At 36.5% G+C, this 27,501-nt stretch overlaps 1 protein-coding gene and 1 pseudogene across 1 annotated transcript in view; both read right to left on the bottom strand.

Annotated features, from left to right (window-relative positions):
* Nucleotides 1–1,018: 1,018 nt before the first annotated feature.
* Nucleotides 1,019–27,501, bottom strand: part of LOC145512258 (olfactory receptor 1165-like) — a 28,680-nt gene continuing 2,197 nt past the window's right edge. The window contains 8 exon segments of the mRNA XM_081505870.1: nucleotides 1,019–1,260; nucleotides 2,953–3,196; nucleotides 17,585–18,132; nucleotides 18,135–18,569; nucleotides 20,062–20,200; nucleotides 21,090–21,178; nucleotides 22,153–22,243; nucleotides 23,431–23,514. Of these exon segments, the coding sequence (XP_081361996.1) occupies nucleotides 17,615–18,132; nucleotides 18,135–18,564 (948 nt within the window). The 5' untranslated portion in view covers nucleotides 18,565–18,569; nucleotides 20,062–20,200; nucleotides 21,090–21,178; nucleotides 22,153–22,243; nucleotides 23,431–23,514 and the 3' untranslated portion in view covers nucleotides 1,019–1,260; nucleotides 2,953–3,196; nucleotides 17,585–17,614.
* LOC145512194 (olfactory receptor 5D13-like) lies at nucleotides 7,630–8,585 on the bottom strand (annotated as a pseudogene).

Below are 27,501 nucleotides of genomic sequence, written 5' to 3'. Positions count from 1 at the left end.
ACCACATAATTGTTGTTGGAGAAAATCTGAAATAGTGATAATAAAATGATAACAATGATAATGATGACAGTGCATGGATATCACATTTATTGTGTGGCAGACATTGTGTTCATGGGGTTCTCAAGGCAGACTTTATTTTTCTGGGCTCCAAAATCACTGCAGATTGTGATTGCAGCCATGAAATTAAAAGACACTTACTCCTTGGAAGGAAAGTTATGACCAAACTAGACAAAGCGGAGACATTACTTTGTCAACAAAGGTCCATCTAGTCAAGGCTGTGCTTTTTCCAGTAGTCATGTATGGATGTGAGAGTTGGACTGTAAAGAAAGCTGAGCACCGCAGAATTGATGCTTTTGAAGTATGATGCTGGAGAAGACTCTGGAGAGTCCCTTGGACTGCAAGGAGATCCAACCAGTCCATCCTGAAGGAAATCAGTCCTGAATATTCATTGGTAGGACTGATGCTGAGGCTGAAACTCCAATACTTTGGCCTCCTGATGCAAAAAGCTGACTCATTTGAAAAGACCCTGATTCTGGGAAAGATTGAGGGAAGGAGGAGAAGAGGATGACAGAGGATGAGATGGCTGGGTGGCATCACCGACTCAATGGACATGGGTTTGGGTGGACTCTGGGAGTTGGTGATGGACAGGGAGGCCTGGCGTGCTGCTATGGGGTCACAAAGAGTTGGACATGACTGAGCGACTGAACTGACTGACTGAGACATTGTGTTAAAATATTGGTACATTAGTTTTGACCACTAAATGAGATTTGTGAACTTAAAAACAAGCAGTCTCATATTTTACAAAAGGAAATGGAAGCATATATGAGTTAAGAAACTTGTTTGAATTAACATAGCCTGCTGGTGATGAGTTAAGTTGGAAGTGACCATGAGTGACAGAAATTGAATTTAGTTTAGAGTCAGAAAAAATATTTTCTATTGTGTCATAGAAAAACATGTTTTTCACAGTTCCATCATTCTGAAGGTCTGTGCTGTTTAATGGGAGTAACATAACAATAAATGAAAACATAGCACTCATTTATTTTAAAAAACAGGAGGAGTAATATTTTTAGAGGCAGTAATACTTCTATCATTATGTTCAAACTGAAGATCATCGAAAAGGCAGAGGTCATGAGTCACCACAAGAATTTTCACATTTTGAAAAACATAAATGGACATTGAAGGAAATAAGCTCTATCTTCAAGTTTTCCAATGATTCCAGTTTGATGCTAAAATTATTGGCTTTGTGTTCAATGCAGCAACCTGGTAAAGTAATGAAGTTGTATTATAATTTGTAGTACCCTCACTTTTGTTTTCTTTCCTATTTGACTATTTATCATTTGTCTCACATAGTGCCACTGATGCTCTCAATATAGTCTTTTAAATTTTTTGATCAATGTCTCTTAACTTGCTATCGATATTTTTAATCTAATAAATTTATTAGGAATATTATAGCATTAAATGCTTATAGAATATCTGAATTACAGAGTAAGTTAAAATATATTTTGCTCAACTCTTCCACATTCTATACTGTTTCTCAAGAAAATAAAAGAATATACAGTAAAAAAGACGAGTGGTTACATTATCACCCTCAAAACTTCTGGTGACAGGAATACTGAGTTTGATTAAAACTACAGGTGATAATCTTGCTTTGAGTCATACAATTATTTGTATACATTATTTTGAGAAGCAAAAGCATCTTGTACTGGTAAGCAGTTTATAACAACAGAAATATATTTATTTAGCAAAAATTTTAAAATAAATTAACCAATAACAAGCACACATCTGAAATATTCAGATGAATAAAGAGACTATTAGTTCGACTCTCATAAACAAAGATGCAATTTTAGTTTTGTCTGACCATGTGAAGGGAGAAATAATTTATTATTTCTTGAATAGCTTTATGGTACTTTTGACACTCAAAAAATGTATTTCCTATATGCAGAAAAGGGAATGGTTGGGAAGTGGAAAAGAGTTAGTGACAGATAGACTGGCACAATGAAAGAAGCAAGGAGTTGGAAACAGAGATTTAAATTCAGTTCCAAGCTTTGGCATTTATTGTATGATCTTTGGTGAATCACTCAGATTTTATGAGCCTAAACTTCTTTATCAGTAATAGTGACATGATAATATATATTTTATAGGTGTATAAGTATAAAGTTAGGAAATGACATTAATATAATTAGCATTTGTGGAGTTCAAAATATGTAGGTTTTCCCACCCTTATCCCTTTTAATTCTTAATACTCTGAATAATTTGTATTATTTTTAAACACATATTATTTTAAATAATCTAAGAAACAGATCAAGGTCCAAAGTTGGCAGTAACAAAAATGCAGGAACAATTTGGGATGTCGAGGAATAGTTCAACTCTTTTTTTTTCCCCCTGAATTTCCTCTTGGCCCTGTTCATGGTAATTCATCAATCACTGTCCTTCAATAAATTGTCTCTGTTTCCCCTTTGTTTTCTCATTATTATCTGACTCTTACTAATCATCCAATGTTAATCTCATGGTCACCTAGGTTCAGCCAACTTCCCTGTAGTGCTGCTACCCTACACTGTGAGAAAATTAATTTCTTCTTTTCTTGATTACTGTATCTCTTATGACAATTTCTGACTCTTAAAAACTTTAATTTCTCCCTATTAACTAATTTATCAAGTCTAAATTTCTCTGCTCAGTTTTATCTAAAGCCTTATCCTAGCTATATTCTTCAATTTTCAATCTTCTTTAATCAAGTCAGTATTCTCAGAATATAATGCCGATAATTTCCTCTTTTCTTACATATTGATGCAGCACTTGAACAATATACAAAACATTTCATGAAATTTGCTATCATAAGGACACTTCACTTCAATCATATTTACTACACCTTTGACATACCTGTGGACATTACTGTCAGAAAAATGGAATTGTATACTATGGTTTTCATTATTATTATATACATATGATTCTTACCTTCTTTCGACTCACTTTTGAGGTGTTGAGGAATTCTCAGGCATTATAACATTTTTAAAAATTTCACTGTGACTACTCTGCTAAGCACAGTGTGTATATCCTCAGAGCAAAAATCACGATGACACTCCAGTGACGGGGAAGGAGATCAAAACTCAGCCTCAGGAAAATGGACTCAGGAGACATCACCACACAAAGGCTGACAAAGAGTGTCCACTGCTTTAGAGAGTTCAGAATCTCAGAGTTCCTCAAAGGAGAAAAAAGAAACACAATAGATCATCCCACCTGAAACCAACTCACCTGAAGATCGTGTTTCTACTATTGATTGTCTCCAGGGAAGCTCCCATTCTGCATTCAAATATCATATAAAATGTTAAGGAGTTGGTCAATGTAGCAGGAGCCCACAAAAATTTAATGGGACTGGAATATAATTCTTAATATCCAGAAAAACTCAGAGAAAGGAAGAGACAGAGAGAGAGAGAGAGATTTGGAAGCTGAATCTGATTCCTATGAACAAAATGCAGGGCTTATGTATGCTTCGGCGACCTTGGGGATTTAGACCCCAGAGAGTATTTCTTGAGCTATTTCTTTTTATATCCCACATCCAGAAAATAGCTTGAACGCTTTTCTATGTGGCAATTTGCAAGAAGGTAATTTCTTCTAAATCACTGGAGATAGTGCCTTAAATAGCCTATTTCATGGATTTCTTTAAAAAATAACTATAGAAAAATACACGAACTGAATAAGAAAACATGGCGACTACAGTAAAACTCAAAACGAAAGATAAATAAGCTAAAATGTAATCTTTCAGAGGTATTAATGACTGCTATTATATATATTTACTGTATGATTTTTCTGTCCCATTCTGTGTATATAGTGCCATGTGTTTTGAGATGTATGAACAACATAACTTGGTCTCTGGTTTTATTGCCTAACGTAAAAGAATATTATTGTCTGCAGAAACAGTGATGTTCTTTATGGAAACTAAATTGTGTTTTCTTCTAAATATGAGCTATCCACACTTGCAAGCTTATATTAATACAATTAAATAATGTAATCTCTTAAAAATGGCGAATGCCTCTTGGAAACATGTTTAAGTCTCTAAAACCTCTGAGTGTCAATCAATCGACTGGTTTCACTACACTGAAATATCACACAATTAGATCCACTGATTTGCCTGGTGGCTCAGCGGTAAAAAACAAATCGCCCGCAATGCAGGAGATGCAGGTTCTATCCCTGGGGTCTGGGAGAAACCCCGAAGAAGGAAATGGCTACCCCCTCCAGTATTCCTGCTTGGGAAATACACTGGACAGAGGAGCCTGGCGGGCTGCCATCCATGTATTTGCAAAAGATTTGGACATAACTTAGTGACTAAACAACAACAAATGCTTTCCCTAGGCTCCTGACAACCTGACTAACCCTTGCCAGACTCTACCAGGAAGCCATAGCACACCAGAGGCTGTTTCCCACCAGGCAGAGAATTATTGTACATAGCGTGATCTTAATCCAAAAATCCCACAAGTCATCATGGCTATTCTTTCACTGAGATAGGCTTGAGTCCCACAATGCATCTTCCCCCCATCGCTGACACTTCTGTACCCTGGACTAGCTTTGGAGCCAATATCTACACTCTAGTCATCTAGAGTTAGCAACTTTGTTGGATATTAGTTTTCCATGCTGCACAACAAATTGCCACCAACTTAGAGACTTAAACTGCTATAATAGTTTCTGTTGCATAATCATCTGGGAAGTGTTTGCATAACTTTATAAAATACTGCTAAACTATTTTCAAAGTTATTTAACCTTGTATTCTTATTTGAAATGCATAAGTATTCAACTTGTTCCACATTTTCACCAAGATTTGAAGCTCTTATTCATTTTCAGTTCAGTTCAGTTCAGTCGCTCAGTCGTGTCTGACTCTTTGTGACCCTATGAACCACAACATGCCAGGCCTCCCTGTCCATCACCAACTCTGGGAGTTTACCCAAACTCGTGTCCATTGAGTCGGTGATGCCATCCAACCATCTCATCCTCATCCTCTAAATAGAGTACAGTAATTTCTCCTTGTGGTTTAAGTTATAATTTTAATAAGAATGTCATTGATGACTACTGATGCTTAGTATTTTTTCATGTGTTTATAGATGGTTTGTGTGTTTTGTTTTGTCAAATGTGTGCTCAGATAGTTCATCAAACCTTTAAGTAGTTTTTTTTTTCTCCTTGTTTTGAGTATAAAGACTTCTCTGTGTGTTTTACATAGAAATAATTCATCAAATATAAGTTTTGCAAATATTTACTCACAATCTATAGCTTATATTTTCATTTTATTAATGGTGTCATTTATGCTTAAGAAACTTTTAACAAATATTTTTAATGGTAATTAAGTTCCTTTTATTGTTTCTTAAAGATCCATCATTTTTATGTTCATTCAAAAAATTCTCACCCCAAGTTTTGAAAGATATTTTGTTTTATGCTAAATTTTTTAGTTTTGATTTTTATGTCTACATCTATGATTCATTCATCTATGACTTCTTGGAAGGAAAGCCATGACAAACCTAGACAGTGTAGTAAAAAGTACAGATATAACTTTGCTGACAAAGATCTGTATAGTCAAAGCTATAGTTTTTTCAGTAGTCACGCTCAGGTGTGAGGGTTGGGCCATAAAGAAGGCTGAGTGATGAAGAATTGTTACTTTTCAATTGTGTTGCTAGAGAAGACTCTTGAGAGTCCCTTGGACAGCAAGGGGATCAAACCAGTCAATCTCAAAGGAGATCAACCATGAATAGTCGTTGGAAGTACGGATGCTGAAGCTGAAGCTCCAATACTTTGGCCATCGATGAGAAGAGCCGATTCATTGGAAAAGACCCTGATGCTGGGAAAGGTTGCGGACAGGCGAAGGGGGCAACAGAGGATGAGATGGTTGAATAGCATCACTGACTCAATGGACATGAGTTTGAGCAAACTCTGGAAGATGATGAAGGCTAGAGAAGCCTGGTGAGCTGCAATCCATGGGGTGGCAAAGAGTCGGACATGACTTAGTGACTGAACAACAACAACTATTCATTTCATTTCATTCATGTTAATAGTTGTGTATGCTATGAAGTAAAAATAAGAGCTTCCTCCATGTGGATACTCAATTATCTCAGCCTTGTTTATTGAAAATTATCATTTCTCTATTGAATTATAATAGCAGCTATTTTTGAAATGTAAATGACTGGAGACACTTGAGTCCATTTTGGTACCCTATTAGTCTAATATCCTATTGCCTTGATTACTGAAAAAGCTTCTGTAATAAAACAAGGATATGAACATTGGGAAAGTAGAATGACATCTTAATTCTGTTTGCTTGTCAGCAGGCTATACATTTCATGAATAGAAATTGACTTCCACCATTTATTATGCAATGATTAGCAAATGATTCATTGTAAGCTACAATATGCTGACACCTTTGCTTCAGCCAGCTCTGGAGTAGGATTGCTATTCTAGGGATGTATGTTGAACTTGCACATATCTGATGCGCTGAGAATCAGTTTTTCTTTGGAAGGGAAAGTTGCTTAGTTGTGTCCAACTCTTTGCGACCCCTTTGGAATTCTCCAGGCCAGAATACTGGAGTGGGTAGCCTTACGCATCTCCAGGGGATCTTCCCAACCCAGGGATCAAACTCAGGTCTCCAGCATTGCAGGAGGGTTCTTTACAAGCTGAGCTGCAAGGAAAGCCCTTTCTTTGGAAACACACATATAAAATTATACTATATATGGTAAGGAATTCATAAAGCAATTGTACTCCAATAATAAAATAAAATAATGTTAATTAATCAATTAATAATAGTCACTGAAAAGCTTTGTTTAACAATTACTCTTACTATTGTTGACATTTTTATTATCAATAGCAAAACGGATGAAGTAAAATTGCTTTTCATGGGCTATGAACACTAACTGATGGTACCTAATTGTTTTCATAAAGTATGAGTTTGAACCCTAAAAAAATAATAAAGAAACAGGGTTACCGGGGCCAAGATGAGAACAAAACTTAATACATTTTGTCAAGCTCTCTTCTCCCTGCTGACTCCAGGTGTCTTCTTTTCTAGATTGCTGTCATGCATGCCTAAACACTGTAGTCTAAGACAACATTTGGTCATTGTATGATTAGCATAATTGTGTTGTTGATTGGTTACTCATATTTTATTGCTATTGTGTGTTCAGTTGATTAGTTCTTGGAGTCCATATTGTCCTCTTATCTTTAATTTTCCCAGACTCATGTTTTGAAAAGGGAGTCATAAACAGTTTTATGCCTTCTTTGCATGAAACTTGAACTTTCTCCTTAGTCATCTTTCTTATGATGTTCACGTCAACTGGCTAAGGCAGAAAAATAGCTTATTTCACCCCATACCCATAAACTTTTAATAAATTTGAATTCACTCAAAAACAATTTACAAATATTACAGAAATCAGTCAATTTTTTTATTTGTTTTGATTTACATGTGGTTTACAGCTATTTTACTAAACATTGATATACGGAACAATCAATAATCAACTATCAATGAAAAGTTGTCCTGCCATAGATATATCAACTAAAAACTTATTTACTAAAAGATTTGAATCATCAATTGCACAACAAGAATGGAACAATCTGTAGCATAGTAAATCAGGTTTTTTCAGAGATAGAATAATGAATCTATGAATATTAGATAGTGTGACAAAGTAATTTTGTGAAAACTAATCTTGTGAATGTATTTTTTACTTCTTTGCTCCTCAAGCTGTAGATCAAGGGGTTCAGCATAGGAATGCTTCATAAAACACCGAAGTCATTTTAACTATGAGCCAAGAAGTTTTCAGATTGGGAATGCAGAAAAGGAAAAGGGTGGTTCCTTTTCTGGAAGATGGAAGATGCTGATGGCTGTCAGGTGGGAAGCACAGGTGGAGAAGGTTTTCCAGCACCCACTTGCAGATGGCATCCCTATAACAGTGATAAAAATGAATATATAGGACATCAGAATAATCACCAGGCTGCTCGCCTCATTGAATATGGCAATAATAGAACATAACATCTGACTGATATAGGGATCTGAGCAGGAGACAGAAACTATTATAGAGTGGTCACAGATAAAATTATTTATGGTGCTAGACTTGCAATAGGATAATGCAAGAAGAAAATATGTGAGTGTCATGGAGCACACTACACCCCATGAGTAAGAGCCAGCCACCAAGAGAGCACAATGCTTTGGAGACATCGCAGTGGTTTAGAGCAAGGGGTTGCAGACTGCCACAAAGCGGTCATAGGCCATTGCTGCTAACATGAAAGTTTCTGCTACACCAAATAGGCAAGCGAAACAAAATTGCACAATTCGACAAGAGAAACAAATGGTTCTGTCCTCCACAATCAAATTCTCCAACAGTTTGGTTGTAACTAGTGGAAAAACAGAAATTGACAAAGGACAAGTGACTAAAGAAAAAGTACATGATCATGTGGAGTTTTGAATTGACCTTGGTGATTATGATCATGCCTAAATTCCCCACCACAGTGACTGTGTAGATAGACAAGAAAACACGGAAAAATGGGACCTGGAGTTCTGGATATTCCAAAAAACCCAGGAGAATAAACCTGGGTATGATACTCTGATTTCCTTCTGATAGCAGCATGATTCCTGTTGAACAAAGGACCAACCAAACATTATTCCTGAAAAATATAAATGAACAGTAAAGAGAAACAGAGAAGACAGAAACTTCATATGTCTCTGTGGATTTGGTATAGATTCTTCAGGTATGGTCCTCAAACCAGCAGCAGCAGGGACACCTGAGAATATGTTAGGGATGCAAATTCTCAAGCTCCATCTCCAACTTCCTGAATCAAAACCTCTGGAATGGAGCCCACAATCTGTGATTTATCCAGCCCTCCAGGTGATTTCAGGATTCCCTGATAACTCAGATGGTAAAGAGTCTGACTGCAGTGCTGGAGATCCAGGTTCGATCCCTGGGTTGGAAAGATCCCATGGAGAAGGAAATGGCAACACACTCCAGTATTCTTGCCTGGAAAATCCCATGGATGGAGGAACCTGACAGGCTAGAGTCCATGGGGTTACAAAGAGTCAGACATGACTGAGCGACTTCACTTCACTTTCAGGTGATTGCTGATGCATGATAAATTACGAGAACCACTGAAATATAGACTATTCATCCTATTGTTTAAAATTTAGCCCTTGTTAGTATTTTTAATATGCAACTAAAACACAAAATTTGGAACACAAAAGAAATTGTAAATTGCAAAATTTTGAGATGCCAAACAGAAGCAGAATACTTTGTTATGGTTCTAACAATTACACTAAGGATCAAGGAGATCACATGATGTGTAAAAGGTGCCGTATAAATCTTAGTATAATTTTCTTTATATTTTATTCATATTAAATAATTAAGCACTCATAAAGTTTAGGAACTGGGATAAATCTTAAACTGTAACTAGTTTATGCCTTCCATCTTGTGTTTAAATTAATTATAGAATCTTACCCATGAAATAATCATGTACCTTCCATCAAAACCTCCATTAACATTATACTGCCTCCTGGGATAATTTTTGGGTTTTTATATTGACATTTTTGCCCAACATTGATTAATTCATTAATTGAAGCTAACTAACATATTAATTATTTGTAAATGTGCTTTTAGGTCATCTATTTTGATATATAAGGCTTCCCTGGTGGCTTAATGGTAAAGAATCCACCTTCAATGTAGGAAACAAGGAAGACACTGATTCGATTCCTTGGTCGGGAAGATTCCCTGGAGGAGGAAATGGCAACCCACCCCAGTATTGTTGTGGGCCTCTCTGGTGGCTGAGTCAGTCAAGAATCCACCTGCAATGCAGGAGACCAGCTGCAATGAAGGATACCTGAGTTCTATCCCTAGGTCGGGAAGATCCCTGGAGAAGGTAATGGCAACCCACTCCAGTATCACTCAGCAGCTAAATGTTTTTGATATATATCTAAAATTATAAGTGAGTGTTAGTTGCTCTCTCGTATCTGACTCTTTACAAAACCATGGACTGTAGCCCACCAGGCTCCTCTGTCCATGTGATTCTCCAGGTAAGAATATTGGGGTGGATTCCCATTCCCTTCTCCAGGGGATCTTCCCAACTCAGAGATCAAACCCAGGTCTACCACATTGCAGGCAGATTCTTTACTGTCTCAGCCACCAATATATAATTAAATATATAAAGTAAAGCATACATAATGTTATGAGAAACAGAAGGATATGATTATATTATATTTACCAATAATAATTTTATACAAAATGCATTCAAAGATATAATGAAAATTACATATTTTCTCTACCAGTGAGTAAACCTCTGCTATGATGAGGCAAACTTGGAGAAGATGGGGCAGCAAGCACTGTCATGCCTTAAAATGGATGGCCCCTAGATATAGACATAAAACTTCAGTAAAATTAGGTGGATGGTCTGTTTCATCTTAGTTTTGTCTAGATCAAGTGTCAGGCTACAGACTCAGCTCCATGAATGCCTACTTGATATCCACTACAAACAACCCTAGATATAAACCATGTGTCATTAGACTACTTTTCCAATAGTAAGTGGGACTGGGAAGATACATTGTAAATATCCATTATTATTCAGGCTCTTTTAATAAATGGGTTTCCTTCAACATTTGAAAATATTAGCAACATCTTGCCATGTTAGGAAGATTGGAACCACTGTTCTGGTTTACTGAGGCAATACTCACATCAATAACAAAAGATACAGAAAAAATGATTTGGTGTTCAACTTTAGCAATTTCAAATGATTTCTGGAGAAAATCAGTAGATTAATAGTAGATTTGTACTCAAATTGGAACTAAGTTTATGGAATTACAGAATTCTGTGTATTTTTGCAATTTCCCTGTTGCTCATTGCTGCCAGTTTCAGTCATACAGATATAAGTTGTTAGAGCCACTATATGCCATATTAGTGCAAATTGAAATGTCTCTGATCATAGAATGGGATCGTCTATAGTTTGTGGAATAATCTATATGAGCTGTAGCTCCATCTTTTCCACTTAATTTGAAAGATACAGAAAAAAACGTGAACTGACCTGAAACCAGATGTTCTTGATTAATTTAACAAGAATTTCTTTATGATTAATGAACCTCAGGTATATTTCTTCTCAGTAATCAAACATACTTTAAGTTATTAAAAGACTTTAGGCTTGCAAAAATGGTAGTATATTTCAATGAGCATGCCACTAAAATAGCATTTTATTTCTAGGGACATTAAAAATATCAAAATATACAAAGAAAAATGGAAAAGCTGAATTCATAGTTTAAATTCGGCCTAACTCAGGGTCTTATATTTCCCCCCATGACCATGAATACATGAAGTACACAGAATTATAATTGGAGTATTACTCCATGGACCACAAACCATGTAATTAGTTGAAACACTGCCTCTTGTGTCATTTTAGTAGATGCATTTTCTTCTAAATCATTAAAGGTAATTACACCACCACATCTATCTCATTAGATTTTTGCTATTGAACTGTTGAAATAATACATATTCATTGAATAAATACAAAGTGTAGACTTTGAAATATGAAAAAAACAATATAGAAATAATTGTTATTAACTGCATTTTAAATCCAGCATTCACATTTGGAGTAGAGAAACTTGGCCAGCTCTGCCTTAAGTAAAAGATAAAGGTGGTCTTCTCCAGTGGTGTAACGTGGATATCATTCATCCCTGATATGATGCCATGAGAAAAGCTTCACCTCTGTAATAAACCTATACCGAAAATCTACAATCCTAGCTTAATATGAGAGTATCATTAGGTAACCCTTATCTGAAAATATTCTGCAGGATACCGCACCAATACTCCCTAGAATTGTCAAAGTCAAGGAAAGAACAAGTAAGGAATGAAAAACTGTAACACACCAGAGGATGCTGAGGAGATGTGAAAACTAATCCAGTATGGTACCCTGGATTACATTTCATAAAGAAAAGAGGGTATTAATGGGAAAAAACAAGCCTGATGGAATCCAAATAAAATTTAAATTTTAGTCATCACAATGTACCATTAATTCTTTTTTAAATCTTATTTTACTGTGGTAAGAACACAATATGAGATCTACCCTCTAAAGATAATTTTAAGTGTAAAATACAGTATTGTTGACTACAGGTATAATTTTGTACAGTACAACTGTGTGTTTCTTGCTAAACTGAAACTTCTTGACCATTGATTTGTAAATTCTTGCTTCCCTCTCCACTAGACTCTGGTAACTATTATTCCACTCCTTGCTTCTATGAATTTGATTAAACAAGGTATATCATAAAAGTAGAACCTCCAGTGTTTGTCTTTGCATAACTGACATTTCACTTAGCATAATGTCCTCAAGTTTCATCCATGTAGTCACATATTACACAATTTCCATCTTTTTTAAGGTCAGATTTCTTTCCATCGTTTATATATACACCACATTTTTTAATCCAATTATCTGTCCATAGACATTTCAGTTGTTCCCACATCTTGACTATTGTGAATGGTTCTACAGTGAATGTGGGAATGCGGAAATATTTTTGAAAGCTTGACCTCAAATTTTTAGGATAATACCCATAAGCAGGATTTCTAGATCATGTATAATTCAATTTTTAATTTAGTAGGGAGACTCTATACCATTTTCCATAGCAGCTGCAACATTCTGCATTCCTTACTGACAATGTACAGTGAGGTATCATGAAAACTCTGAGATATCTTTGCAACTTATTTTGTAAATTTAAAATTATTAATATCATATAATTTATCTTTAAGATGTCATCATTCCCATTTTATTGTATCTCCAATACTACAACCACCTTTGCTTTATGACAACATACCATCAATTCTGAACTGAAAAAATGTGAATGTAATAAGAAGCTCTCAACATCCCCACTTTGAATCATTTTGCTACAGCATTTGCCAGACTTTGATTTTAGTATCTGTGAGTGTCAGTGTGTTGGGTCCAGGTTGAGGGGAAGTTTCTGGAGGTAGTAAGCAATATTTTTAACTTATTACTAACTAAATAAGAACTAATTTAGGTAATGCAAACTGACAATTTCCTAATAATGTTGAGTTGGCCAAAAATTTTGTTCCAGTTTTTCCATAAGATGTTACAGAAAAATCAGAACAAACTTTTTGGCCAACACAATATACACATTTCCAAAAGAGGTAAGCAAGATACAACAAATCTAATTTCCTGGGCCACAAAATTGGTAAGTGGAGAAGTCAGGTTGAAATTCTATCTTCTTTATATAATAGATACTACCGAATAACAGCAAACTTAGGGCCTCCTCCATAGCTTCCCTGGTGACTCAGATAGTAAGGAATCCACCTGTAATGTAGAAGACCTGGGTTTGATCCCTGGGTTATGAAGATCCCCTGGAGGAGGGCACTGAAACCCACTCCTGTATTCTTGCCTGGAGAATACCATGGACAGAGGAGCCTGGTGGGCTACAATCCCTGGGGTCGCAAAGGACAACCGAGTGACTAAGCACACCAGAAATGGCAATTATCTTGTAGTTGTGTTTTGATGTCAATACTGTCCTTGTGTATATCCCTATCATACTATTTTTTCACTTCTATGTAATATTCAATGTAATAAATACAATAAAAATCATATATTCTTTGAAGTATATATGAGTTATTGAGTTCAGTTCAGTCACTCAGTCATGTCTGACTCTGTGTGACCCCATGAATCACAGCATTCCAGGCCTCCCTGTCCATCATCAACTCCCGGAGTTTACTCAAACTCATGTCCATCGAGTCGGTGATGCCATCTAATCATCTCATCCTCTGTTGTCCCTTCTCCTCCTGCCTTCAATCTTTCCCAGTGTCAGGGTCTTTTCAAATGAGTCAGCTCTTCACATCAGGTGGCCAAAGTATTGGAGTTTCAGCTTCAACATCAGTCCTTCCAAAGAATATTCAGGACTGATCTCCGTAAGGATGAACTTGTTGAATCTCCTTGCTGTTCAAGGGACTCTCAAGAGTCTTCTCCAACACCATAGTTCAAAAGCATCAATTCTTCAGTGCTCAGCTTTCTTTATAGTCCAACTCTCACATCCATACATGACTACTGGAAAAACCATAGCCTTCACTAGATGGACCTTTGTTGGCAAAGTAATTTCTATGCTTTTTAACATGTTGTCTAGTTTGGTCATAACTTTTCTTCTAAGGAGCAAGTGTCTTTTAATTTCATGGCTGCATTCACCATCTTCAGTGATTTTGGAGCCCCCCAAAATAAGTCTGTCACTGTTTCCATTATTTCCCTATCTATTTGCCATGAAGTGATGAGACCAGATGCCATGATCTTAGTTTTCTGAACGTTGAGCTTTAAGCCAACTTTTTCACTCTCCTCTTTCACTTTCATAAAGCGGCTCTTTAGTTCTTCTTTACTTTCTGCTGTAAGGGTGGTGTTATCTGCGTATCTGAGGTTATTGATATTTCTCCCGGCAATCTTGATTCCAGCTTGTGCTTTATCCAGTCCAACATTTCTCATGCTGTACTCTGCATATAAGTTAAATAAGCAAGATGACAACATACAGCCTTGATGTACTCCTTTCCCAATTTGGAACCAGTCTGTTGTTCCATGTCCAGTTCTAACGGTTGCTTCTTGACCTGCATACAGATTTCTGAGGAGGCAGGTCAAGTGGTCTGATATTCCCATCTTTTTAAGAACTTTCCACTTTGTTGTGATCCACACAGTCAAAGGCTTTGGCATAGTCAATAAAGTAGAAGTAAATGTTTTTCTGGAACTCTCTAGCTTTTTCAAAAAACCAACAGATGTTGGCAATTTGATCTCTGGTTCCTCTGCCTTTTCTAAATCCAGCTTCAACTTCTGAAAGTTTATGGTTCAGGTACTGTTGAGGCCTAGCTTGGAGAGTTTTGAGCACTACTTTGCTAGCGAGCGAGATGAGGGTAATTGTGCGGTAGTTTGAGCAGTCCATCCTGATTATCTGGTTCGTGAAGATCTTTTCTGTACAGTTCTTCTGTGATTTCTTGCCACCTCTTCTTAAAAACTTCTGCTTCTGGTAGGTCCACACCATTTCTGTTTTTGTTTTTGCTGACTCTTTAAAGCTTCTTAATAGAAAATATAATAGTGTATGAAATGTGCGATAATTTAGCACATAAAACATGAGAATACCTTTATTATTTTGGAGGTAAGAATTGGATCTTAAATAAGACATTAGAAGCTAAGAGTCAGACACGACTGAGTGACTTCACTTTCACTTTTCACTTTCATGCATTGGAGAAGGAAATGGCAACCCACTCCAGTGTTCTTGCCTGGAGAATCCCAGGGACAGCGGAGCCTGGTGGGCTTCCATCTATGGGGTCGAACAGAGTCGGACACGACTGAGGTGGCTTAGCAGTAGCAGTAGCAGACGCACTTCACTGTGTAAAGAAACAGTTTGATAAACATTGATTTGTTAAACATTAGGTAATTTGTGCACCTAAATACATCACCAAGAGAGTGCATAGACAAGTCACAGTCTAGGAGGAAATATTCATACATACATCAAAGGACTTTTATTTAGAATGTATAAGGAACTACACATTTCATAATAAAATATTAACAACATAATAGAAAAATAAGTAAAAAACATGAATAGGCACTTCACAAAGAAAGAAGACATGCCAAATGACTAATTAAATTAAAGAAATTCAAACACATTAATAAAGTGGAATTTAATTTATAATGAAAACAAAATACCACTACTCACCCACCAACCTGAAAATATTAAAATGTCTGCTATGACAATTTTAAATGTTTGTAAGAATGTATAATAATTAAAACCCACACACAATATAGTTGGAATTTAAACTAATACATGTATTTTGGAAAATTGTTTGATGGTATCCAGCAAAAGAAAAGAAACAAGCACTCTTTGATCCAGAACATTCAGAGATAGGGCATATCTTACACAATGAGTGCTCATGTGCAATGGAGCACATACATGGTAAGAATGTTTATGCAGTATTTCCATTAAAGACAAAAAGAAGAAATAACCAAGAGTGAAATTGCTGTATCATATGATAGTTCTATTTTTAGCTTTTTGTGTTTATTTTGTGCAAAACTCCATACTGTTTTCCATACAGTATGTAATTGGCTACACCAATTTACATTCCCACCCATAATGCACAAGGTTTTCTTCTCTCTCATTCTCTCCAACATTTGTTATTTGTAGACTTTGTAGAGGAAGGAAGGAGGGACAATTTAGGAGTATAAAGTATACAAAACCCTTTGTATACAGTACATAAGCAACAAGAATACATTGTATAGCACAAGAAATTATAGCTATTACCTTATAATAACTTTTAATAGTGTATATTCTAAAAAATAGCGTGTAATCAAAAAAATACAGAATCACTATGTTGTGCATCTAAAAGTAATATAATATTGCAAATCATAAATCATATAATACTGTAAATATACATACTTCAATAATAAAGAGAAAGTAGCTAAAGTCCATTAGTAGTAGTAGGAATAAACATATTTTCATATTAATATAATTATTTTATGGAACACTCTTCAGCTATAAAAATGGAACTATAGTTACAATCACTTAAAAGTTCTTTTAAAACAAACTGCTGAGCCAAATAAGCCAGAGTAGGGGAATATACTCTAAAATTTTATTAATACAAATTTCAAAAGAGGCAAGTTAAGTTTTATACTCTCATACCCTATTCTCCAGTTAGAAGAAAAAGTTTTGAACACTGTAATGGAGTTTGCTCCTAGGGCATTAGAGAGGCACAGTGACTAGAAAAATACTTTCAGAAATGCTGTAAAGAGCTGGTAATGTCTTTAATTTCTTGGAGAAAGTAACATACAGGATGATTATACAGAATTACTTGTCTACCTGTTAGTCACATTTCATGGTTTGAGAGCAAGATAAAGAGAAAGAAATGGAAGAGAGAGAGAAAAAAAGACATAGAACAGAAATCATTTACAAATTCTGAGAATTTTAGGATGTGGACAGCATTGTGCTGTGCTGTGCTTAGTCCCTCAGTCTTGTCCGACTCTTTGTGACCCCATGGACTTTAGTCCACCAGGCTCCTCTGTCCATGGGGATTTTCCAGGCAAGAGTACTGGAGCGGGTTGCCATTTCCTTCTCCAGGGGATCTTCCCAACCCAGGGACTGAACTCAGGTTTCCCACATTGCAGGCAGATTCTTTACCGTCTGAGTCACCAGGGATGCATTAGATGATTGTTATTTAGTCTATAACACTTTGAAAGTGAGATGCATACAGAATTTTATTTCTTTTAAACTGAAGGTGATATTTTAAAAGCACAGTGCAGTTTAAAAATCACATTATATATATGATATACTATCATGTATACAATTAATTTTCTCAAGAAATTGTACCCCACTGTGGCTCAGTCAGTAAATAATCCACAAGCACTGTGGGAGATATGGTTTCCACCCCTGGGTTGGAAAGATCCCCTGGAGGAGGGCATGGCAACCCACTCCAGTGTTCTTGCCTGGAGATTCCCCATGGACAGAGGAGCCTCTTGGGCTTCAGTCCATGGGGTTGCAAAGGGTAGGACAGGACTAAGTGAATAAACACACATTTGAAGAAAAATGCAATAACCATCAACACAATGTATAAAGCACATTTAAGAAAGTGCCTACCTCTATATCTCTCTCTCTCCTCACTCAAAATTACATTGGGTGAAAAAACATTTTGGTGTTGACTAATTTTCTGATGGTCTCCTTAACATCATTATTTCTAAGGCTGTAGATAGGGGGATTTAGCATGGGGATCAGTACTGAGTAAAACACAGTGGCTACTTTGATGAAGAGCCGTGAACTTCTGGAGTGTGGTACACAGTAGAGAAGAAGGATGACCCCAAGGAAAATGGTGACGGCGGTCAGGTGGGAGGCACAGGTGGAGAAGGCTTTTCGGAGTCCACCAGCTGAAGGCATCTTGATGACTGTGGCAATGATGAAAACATAGGAGGCAAGGATAATCAGGAGGCTACACACCTCATTGAGAGTAGAAATGATAAAACATGTCACCTGACTGAGGTATGAGTCAGAGCAGGAGGTAGAGACGATGGCAGAATACTCACAGACAAAGTGATGAATGACGTTAGAACCACAGAAGGACAGCTCCAAAAGAGAACATGTGATTGTCAAAGAACACATTCCACCCCATGTGTAAGTTCCAGCGACAAGAGGCTGCAGAGTTTAGGAGACATAGCAACTGTGTAGAGCAGGGGATTACAAACAGCCACAAACCGGTCATAGGCCATCACTGCCAACATGAACATTTCTGTAATCACAAGTGTGCAACCAAAGGAGAATTGCATCATGCAACCCATGTAGGAGATAGCCCTTATGTCCACAACCAAGATCTCTAAGAGTTTGGGAGTGATTATAGAAGAGTAACAAAAATCAAGAAAGGAGAGATGGCTGAGAAAGAAGTACATGGGGGTGTGAAGTTTGGGATTGATTCTGATGATCACAATAATACCCAGGTTCCCCACCACAGAGACTGTATAGACAGCAAAGAAGACCAAGAATAGGGGCACCTGGAGCTGTGGGTATTCTGAGAAGCCCGAGAGGACGAAGGTGATTCCAGCACTCTGATTTCTCTCATCCATCACCATGGTTCCTGCCAGAGAAAATCAGAGGTCACCCTAAGCAACCAGACATGACAGAAATAGAGGGTATTTTTTTCCTAGCCTGGATAGGGGACTGGTCAGCATTGGTGAAGTCTGGTATTTCACAGGAATGCAAATAAGACACGGTTGGAGCCCAAATGGTATACTGTGTGTCTACAGGTGTGGAGAGTGCAAGTCAGATTCTGATAGAGGGGCAAGTAGAGGATGGACTGGGATGAACTGAGTGTCAAGGTGACTCAGAAAATGTCCTTGTTTGAATTTTCTCAACCTTCTCAGGTCTGTCTCCCTTTTCTCCACATGGATAATTCCTTTCTTTAGCTTCATTTAATTGAACTTGTTGATTAAACTTGCAAACTCTTATGTTTGTTCAGGCCATTCTAACTGCTCAAGGTGCCTTCTGTTTTTCTCTCACTTTTCCTTAGTGCTCTCTGATCAGAGAGGGGCTTCCCAGGTAGTGCAGTGGTAAAGAATCCTCCTGATAGTGCAGGAGATGAAAGAGATGTGAGTTCAATCCCTGGGTCAGGCAGATTCCCTGGAGACAGAACTGGCAACCCACTCCAGTATCCTTGATGGTGAAATCCGATGGACAGAGGGGCCTGGCAGGCTACAGTCCATGGAGTCGTAAGTCACACAACTGAGTGGACTCAGCACTCACCTTATCAGAGAAGCCTCAGGTTCACATCCCCTTAATGATTTCGCCAACTGGCCAAACCTTGGTAAAAAGTCACATATTGTATCTCCTAGAGAGAATGAATGATGTCTTGTTGACAATCTAGACTCTTTAATCAAGTCAGCTTGCCTTCAAATTTAACCTCAGTCACTTATTGATATGTCCCTGACAAGTTAAGCTCTCTGAAACCTTACCTATAGAATATAATTCTAAGAGTTTGTTTTTACTACACAATTATATATAAAATATAACTTAAATTAGTGAATTATTTTCTAAAACATTTAAGACTTTAATTTCACATGTAATAAATGCCCCCCACCAAATTGAGTTTAGAATACTGGAGTGGGTAGCCATTCCCTTCTTCAGGGTATCTTCCCAACCCAGGAATTGAACCCAGGTCTCCCACATTACAGGCAGATTCTTTACCAGCTGAATCACAAGGGAAGACCAGAAATACTGGAGTGGGTAGCCTATCCATTCTCCAGCAGATCTTCCCGATCCAGGAACCAAACTAGGGTCCCATGCATTGCAGGCGGATTCTTTACCAGCTGAGCTATAAGGGAAGTCCAACTTTAATTATTTTCTAAAACATTTAAGACTTTAATTTCACATGTAATAAATGGCCCCCACCAAATTTAGTTTCTTCTCTTGTATTTTTATTGCTGTTTTTCATGTTTACTTTGGATTTGAAATATATGACCTCAAAATATTCTACAATGTAGCACCACCTGTAATTTTACAAAGCCTGAAATGGTGCAAATAGTGACTAAGAAGTAGAAGAAATGCATACATGGAGGAAATATTTTTCTTACTTGATTCTTTTCTAATGTTTCTTTCTTAGCTGCACATTTCCATTAACGTCTCAAGCCATCAAGGCATAAAGTTTGTTTTGTCCATTTTTCCCTGTCCTTGTCTGTATCTCTATGATTTTCTTTCCATCCAAAGTTAAGGCTGGAAAAATGTAATTAGGGCAAAATGAACATATTCTTCAAAATACACTCCCGTCTTTATTGCTAGTTACCACCCATCTACTCAGCAGCTATCTTTATTTAGCCTACCTATAGCCATCCTTCAGGACTAATTTTCATTCAATCTTAGTTTAAAATCATGCTCAAATGCTTACTCATATTCAAAATCATCTCTGTACAACTTACCTGCGATCTGAACACTTTTGTCTGGATTTCTGTGATCTCTAAAAGAACTAAACTACCAATGCAGCAAACGTAAGAGACACGGGTTCTATCCCTGGGTCAGGAAGAACCCCTGGAGGAGTGTATGGCAACCCACTCCAGTATTCTTGCTTGGAGAATCCCGTGGACAGAGGAGTCTGGAGGGCTACAGTTCATAGGGTTGTAAAGAGTCAGAATGGACTGAAGCCACTTAGCATGCATAGTATCACTGCATTATCTAGACTGCTGGATAGCTACTTCTTTCATTTTACTCACTGCAGCAATTTTGATTTTTGTGTACAAAATACACACATTTTGGTATGTAAAAACATTATTACATTTTTAATATCAAATACCAGGCAACATATTTCAGACTACTTTGGGGTTTAATTCAGAACTCAAATTTGCTGTACTGCTCCAACTTGCTTTCACCTGCATGATTTTAAACTTAAACAATTTAATGTGAAGTCTGGCATATTTCTCTACAGTTTTATAGATTCCTTTTTAATATTTCCCTAAAATGTTATTTTTTAATTTTTAATTGAAAACAAATACTACTACTTGAACATTCACCAAGGGCATCATTAAGCTACATAAACAAAGTTCAGAACTAAATGCATTCCATGAATTTTAAAGATATAAGAAACAATTTCAATATCTTGTATTCTTACCCTTAAATGAATTAAATGAATACCATTTCATTGCTACAAGGGTTGCATAGGTGTTTCTCTGCCAAAAATATTGTTGACTTCAGAGTTTCCTACATCAAAATTAAAGTAAATCACTTAATTTAACAACTCACCAGAAGCCATATATTCTTTATAGGTTGATTTACTGAAGTTCTCTTTGATTTAAGTGAGAATCTTGAAAAGTATTTAACAAAAAAGCTTACATTTAATAGCAATTGTTGGAGCTTGTGATAAGGGTATTGCAGCCTCTTCCAAAATATATTTCAGTAAAGTCATCAAGAAAATTACATTTTTTTCTCATTAAAAAATAAAGACACTCTCAAGGGTAAGCCAGATTTGTAAACTAAATTTAGGGATCATGCTGCATATTTACGCCTACCTGAGGGACTTTGGGGATTCACACCCCAGAGAATTTTGATTGGGGTGTTTTCCATGAGCTACAATCAAGACAATTTAAAGAAAATCCTGTATTCCTCATTTAGAGTATAATTTATTTTAAGTCATTAAATCATATGGGAAGTTTGAACACGTTTATCTTTTCATCTTAGAAAAATAACACTAGCAATCAACCTGTTTATACTTATATACATCATGGAAGACGTGAATTCCAAAATTCAGAAAGAGAAAATCACAATCATTGTCCAATAAACCAAACATAGTATGGTTACTGTGTTAAGTTTATTTCAGTCTTTCCTCTTAGTTTTCTTATTTGGACATCTACTTTTTTGTAAATAACGCATTCAATATCACACTGAATAGAAATAGGCTATTATGGCTTTTGCAGTTAATATTGTATCCCAATGTTTCCCCGTTTTATTAAAACGTGTTGAATATGCATTTTTCGATAATACAATTGATAGGCTTGCTGAATTATGTGATAATTAATGGTCTATTTCATCATAATAAACTGTTGCAGATTTGGTGGCTTGAAAAACACTCATTGATTAATTCACAATTCTGCATGTCTGAAGTTAGGCCCAATACACCTGGTCCCTATATTCAAGTTATCACAAGGCTGAAATCAAATTGTCATCAAGTTTCTCACCTAGAAATTGGTTCTCTCCCAAGCTCATTCATGTTGTAGGAATAATTCAGTTCCTTGAAGTTGTAGGAATATGGTCTTCTTTCCTTGACATCTGTTTTGGGGTTATTCACAATTCCTAGTGTCCACTCCTAGGTATCAGCTTTGTTTTCTCTGCTCAAGTTACTCTCACACTTCAAATCTCTATTTCAACACCCTCTTATAATTCATATATCTCTTTGAAGAGGGATTGAAGCATTTTTAACAAATCATCAGATTATATGAGACCCTCCAACCAGGATAGTCTTCTTTTCTTATGTTCAACTGATTTAAAACTAGATACAATTTAAAATTATTTGCCAGCAGCACCCAGACTAATGTTTAACTGAATGGCTAGTTGAGGATATGTGTACACCAAATGGTGGGGCATCTTAAGGACTAGTTTAGGGTTCTATTTGTCATTCATGAGGTCAACATTTTTGTAATCTCTCTATTTATACCTCATTCTATTTGAAATAGCACCTACTTGCTTGAATGTTTTACTTAAGAGAAGAAACTTGATGATCTGTTCCATCTTAAGAAGATAAAAAAGCAAACACAGATTTTAATATCATAATAAATAGAAGGAGGACAAGATGAGAATTGATGATCAACATAATTGAAAATGGACAGTGAAACAAAAATAAGGGGTTGAACAAAACTATAATTCTGATGTTTAAAACAATACATAAAATAAATCTTTCCTTAGATAAACTGATTAAAAATAACAGATCACAGCATAATCTCTACTCAAGAAAAAAATGGGACTTCATTGCAGATGCTGTCAATGTAGAAAAATAATTAGGGTGTATTATGAGTAATTTTCTTCCAATAAATTTAACTACTTAGTTGATGTAGAAAAATCCTTTGAACCATACAAATAAACTTACCAAAGACGAAATATAAAATATGAATAGCTTCTATGTGCTTATGAAATTGAATTTTGAGTTAAAAACCTTCCCACAAGGAGAACCCCAGGCCCATACTATTAATTGGTAAATTCTGTCAAGCATTTAAGTAATAAATAGCACAAAATAATGCATGTATATTTGAATAAACAGAGTAATAAGGGATACATGCAACACTTTTTCTTCATCCCATTAATATAGCTCATACTCAAACTGGAGGCATTGGGATTTGAATTCAGTCAGTCTGGCCCCAAAAAGTTTGTGCTCTTAGTTAAAAAGTTATATCATTTGATTGCAACTGGGTCATAAAGATTTTTAAAGGATAAGCTTATGATCATGGGTTTTATAGACTCACAGTTGGGAAGGTTTTGGTTGAAGGAAGGACTTGATCAGAATTTTGCTCCAGGACGATGATTCAGATAAGGAGGGAGAGGAGGGACTAGAGTAGAAATGAGATGGAAATGTTATTTAAACTTGATGCTGTTACCATTTGGCCTATATCTTGTGTGAAGCATATACTTAGGATTGTGTTTATTTGTATGTGACAGCTCTCTAGTTCCCAAACATCCATGTACATAAGAATATTCCAAGAGGCTTGTTTAAAATGAACATTCCTGGGCTTCTCTGCCAAATATCCTTGAGTTTAATGGATTTCCCAGGTGATTCTGACAGAGGTTCTAAGAAACTTCTATGATAGAAACCAAGATTTCTGGATTTGATTTTCAGCTGTAAATATCTAGAACTCAGCACTGTGCAAGCTATTTTCAAGTACAGTGATAGAATTCTTTGGCCTGCTTCCTGACCTTCAGGAGCTCAGGCTTTGGTTGAAGAGGCAAAGACAGCTCAATCAGCAATGTGCAAAATCTGAAAATGATTAATCTGTTTAGAGTGTGTGAATCATAATTTCATAGTTAAAAACTGATAGCTGAAGTATCGGTTACTGGCAACCATCAGTATATATACATATATATATATATATATTATAAATAAATATAAATTATATATATGTATATATTGCCCCTGGTAAAAAAAAATGCATTTCTCAAGGAAGCAAAATTGTAAACGAAGGTACAAAATTTATTTTTAGAGACATAGCACAACAAGTGGGAGAGCACACAGAGAAACTGTTTAGTTAAGATCGAAGCAAGGCAGGGATACACACCAGAAAAAAAGGGTGTGGGTGTCCCCTACAGTGAGGAGGAGTCACTACCAATATTCTCAGTTTTGGGACATCTCTGGTGTTTCGTGGGTTTCCCTGGTGGTTGAGAGGTAAAGAATCCATCTGCCAGTGCAGGAGACATATGTTCTATGCCTGGACCAGGAAGATCCCCTGGAGAAGGAAATGGCAATCCACTCCAGTATTCTTGCCCAGAGAATCCCACGGATCAAGAAGTTTGGCAGGCTACCGTTCATGGGGTTGCAAAAGCATCAGATACAACTTAATAGCTAACCAACAAAAATCAACACCAAAACCAGACAAAGATGTTGTAAAAACCAAGAATAAACAAAGAAAAAAACATAGATCAAGATAACTAACGTACTTCATCACAGAAATACTGAATAAAATATTAGAAAATAAAATATCACAGTATATGATAGGAAAATAAACAATGACTCAGAGGGGGAAAAAAAAGAAAAAATGATTACCTGTATAGCAGCAAGCAAGATATATAAGAAAACTCCTTCAACCTGATAAAGATCATCTACAAAAATACTTCTAGCTAACACTTATATGCAGAGTACATCATGAGAAATGCTGGGCTGGAAGAAACACAAGCTGGAATCAAGATTGCCGGGAGAAATATCAATAACCTCAGATATGCGGATGACACCACCCTTATGGCAGAAGGTGAAGAAGAACTAAAGAGCCTCTTGATGAAAGTGAAAGAGGAGAGTGAAAAAGTTGGCTTAAAGCTCAACCTTCAGAAAACTAAGATCATGGCATCTGGTCCCATCACTTCACGGGAAATAGATGGGGAAACAGTGGAAACAGTGTCAGACTTTATTTTTTTGGGCTCCAAAATCACTGCTGATGGTGATTGCAGCCATGAAATTAAAAGACGCTTACTCCTTGGAAGCAAGGTTATGGCCAACCTAGATAGCATATTTAAAAGCAGAGACATTCCTTTGCCAACAAAAGTCCATCTAGTCAAGGCTATGGTTTTTCCAGTGGTCATGTATGGATGTGAGAGGTGGACGGTGAAGAAAGCTGAGCGCCGAAGAATTGATGCTTTTGAACTGTGGTGTTGGAGAAGACTCTTGAGAGTCCCTTGGACTGCAAGGAGATCCAATCAATCCATCCTAAAAGAGATCAATCCTGGGTGTTCATTGGAAGGTCTGATGTTGAAGCTGAAACTCCAATACTTTGGCCATCTCATGCGAAGTGTTGACTCATTGGAAAAGACTCTAATGCTGGGTAGGATTGGGGGCGGAAGGAGAAGGGGACGACAGAGGATGAGATGGTTGGATGGCATCACCGACTCGATGGACATGGGTTTGGGTGGACTCCAGGAGTTGGTGATGGACAGAGAGGCCTGGTGTGCTGCAATTCATGGGGTCGCAAAGAGTCGGACACGACTGAGCGACTGAACTGAACTGAACACTATGTTTAATGTAAAAACAGAAAACAGAAAAAAATCCTACATAAAGTAAAAGAACTTGATTTTCTCCTAACTCTGGGTATAGAAACAACCAAAAAAATAATGTCCTCAACCACTTTTATTCAACATCTTATTTTAGAATTTTGTTGAATAAAGAAAGAAAATTATAATTACTGAAAGGTAGAAAGTAAAACTGTCTTTATTTGCCAGCTAGATTCTGTATATAGAAAATCCTAAGGAATCTATAATCAAAATATGAGAAAATAATAACAGAATACAGTAGTGCTGCATAAATGAGTATATATAAAAAAATCAATTGCATCATTGTATTCTAATGATGAGCAAATAGAAACAACTAAACAAAGTGTAATTTGCAAGACTTATTCATGCAAGCATGTATATGTGAGTGTTGGTCTCTCAGTCGTGTCCGACTCTTTGCGACTCCATGGGCTGTAGCCTGCCAGTCTCCTCTGTCCATGGAATTCTCCAGGCAAGAATACTGAAGTGGGTTGTCATTTCCTTCTCCAGGGGATCTTCCCAACCCAGGGATTGAAAGCAGGTATCCTGCAAGCATCAGTAAACTATTGATAGCTAAGTTGTAATCCCTGAATACTTTAACTACACCAAATGAAAGCCATTTCTGGTATTCATCATACTGGTCAACAGGTCATATTTTTCACAATGATAACCTATTTCTGACATTCTATACTCTAACAAGAAAGTGAAAATGGTAGTCACTCAGTCATGTCTGACTCTTTGGGAGCCCATGGACGGTAGTCCGCCAGGCTCCTCTGTCCATGGAATTCTCCAGGCAAGACTACTGGAATGGCTAAACATTCCCTTCTCCAGGGAATCTTCCCAATCTAGAGACTGAACCCGGGTATCCTGCATTGCAAGTGGATTCTTTACCATCTGAGCCACCAGAGAAGCCCATACTCTTAACAGGAAGAGATTAATTTCTACTCAAGACATGGACACTAGAAACATTTGTCACAGCCATCTAGGAAGTATGAACTTTTCAATTAAAACTCTAGGGGACTGCCTTTGGATTTGTACATTTTTAAGAGATGTTAATTTAGATATATACATGGTATTACAGCCAAAGTATTTTAAAATTAATGACAGTAATTTCAATAGTTAATATGAAGATTACTTAAAATTCTTGTAGCTAATAACAATTTTATTAAATGTGAGTTGAGAAAAAATCAACCATTCAGAGTGGATAATGAGTTTTATATTTAACCAAATTATTTTTCTAGAACTGTAATTTGCATGAATTATGTATCTTCCTTTTTATTTTAATATGCTGATTTATGGTTATTAATTCACGACTGTTAAACCACTTTTCAGTTTCTGGAATAAAATCCAGTGTGTTAATATTTTGTCTTGAATATTCACTATCTAACCTCATGAGAAAGATTGATCTATAGATTTATTTCTCATAATAGCTTTGTTTGAATTGATTGTTAAAATCTGACTAATTGAATGTAATGCATTATTAAATATCCTCTCTTAATCTATTCTCTAGAAAGATTTGTCCACAACTGACAATATTTCTTAAATGTTCAGAGAAATTCACCAACATAATAAACAGGGCATAGGATTTCTTTGTGAGGAAGTTTTTGGAAACACATTCCATTACTTTGGGCTTCCCCAGTGACTCAGTGGTAAAGAATTTGCCTGCAATACAGAAGACACAGGAGACAGGGGTTCAATCCCAGGTCGGGGAGATCTTTGGAGAAGGGAATGGCCACCTATTCCAGTATTTTTGCCAGGACAGAGAAACCTGGCAGGCTAAGGTCTATGGGGTCACAAAGAGTCAGACA

The sequence above is a fragment of the Giraffa tippelskirchi genome, chromosome 7 (assembly GCF_054371585.1).
Source record: "Giraffa tippelskirchi isolate mGirTip1 chromosome 7, T2T-mGirTip1v1.2.pri, whole genome shotgun sequence".
NCBI lineage: Eukaryota > Metazoa > Chordata > Mammalia > Artiodactyla > Giraffidae > Giraffa > Giraffa tippelskirchi.
Note: the sequence above shows the minus strand (reverse complement) of the source record. Positions and strands in the feature narration are given on the sequence as shown.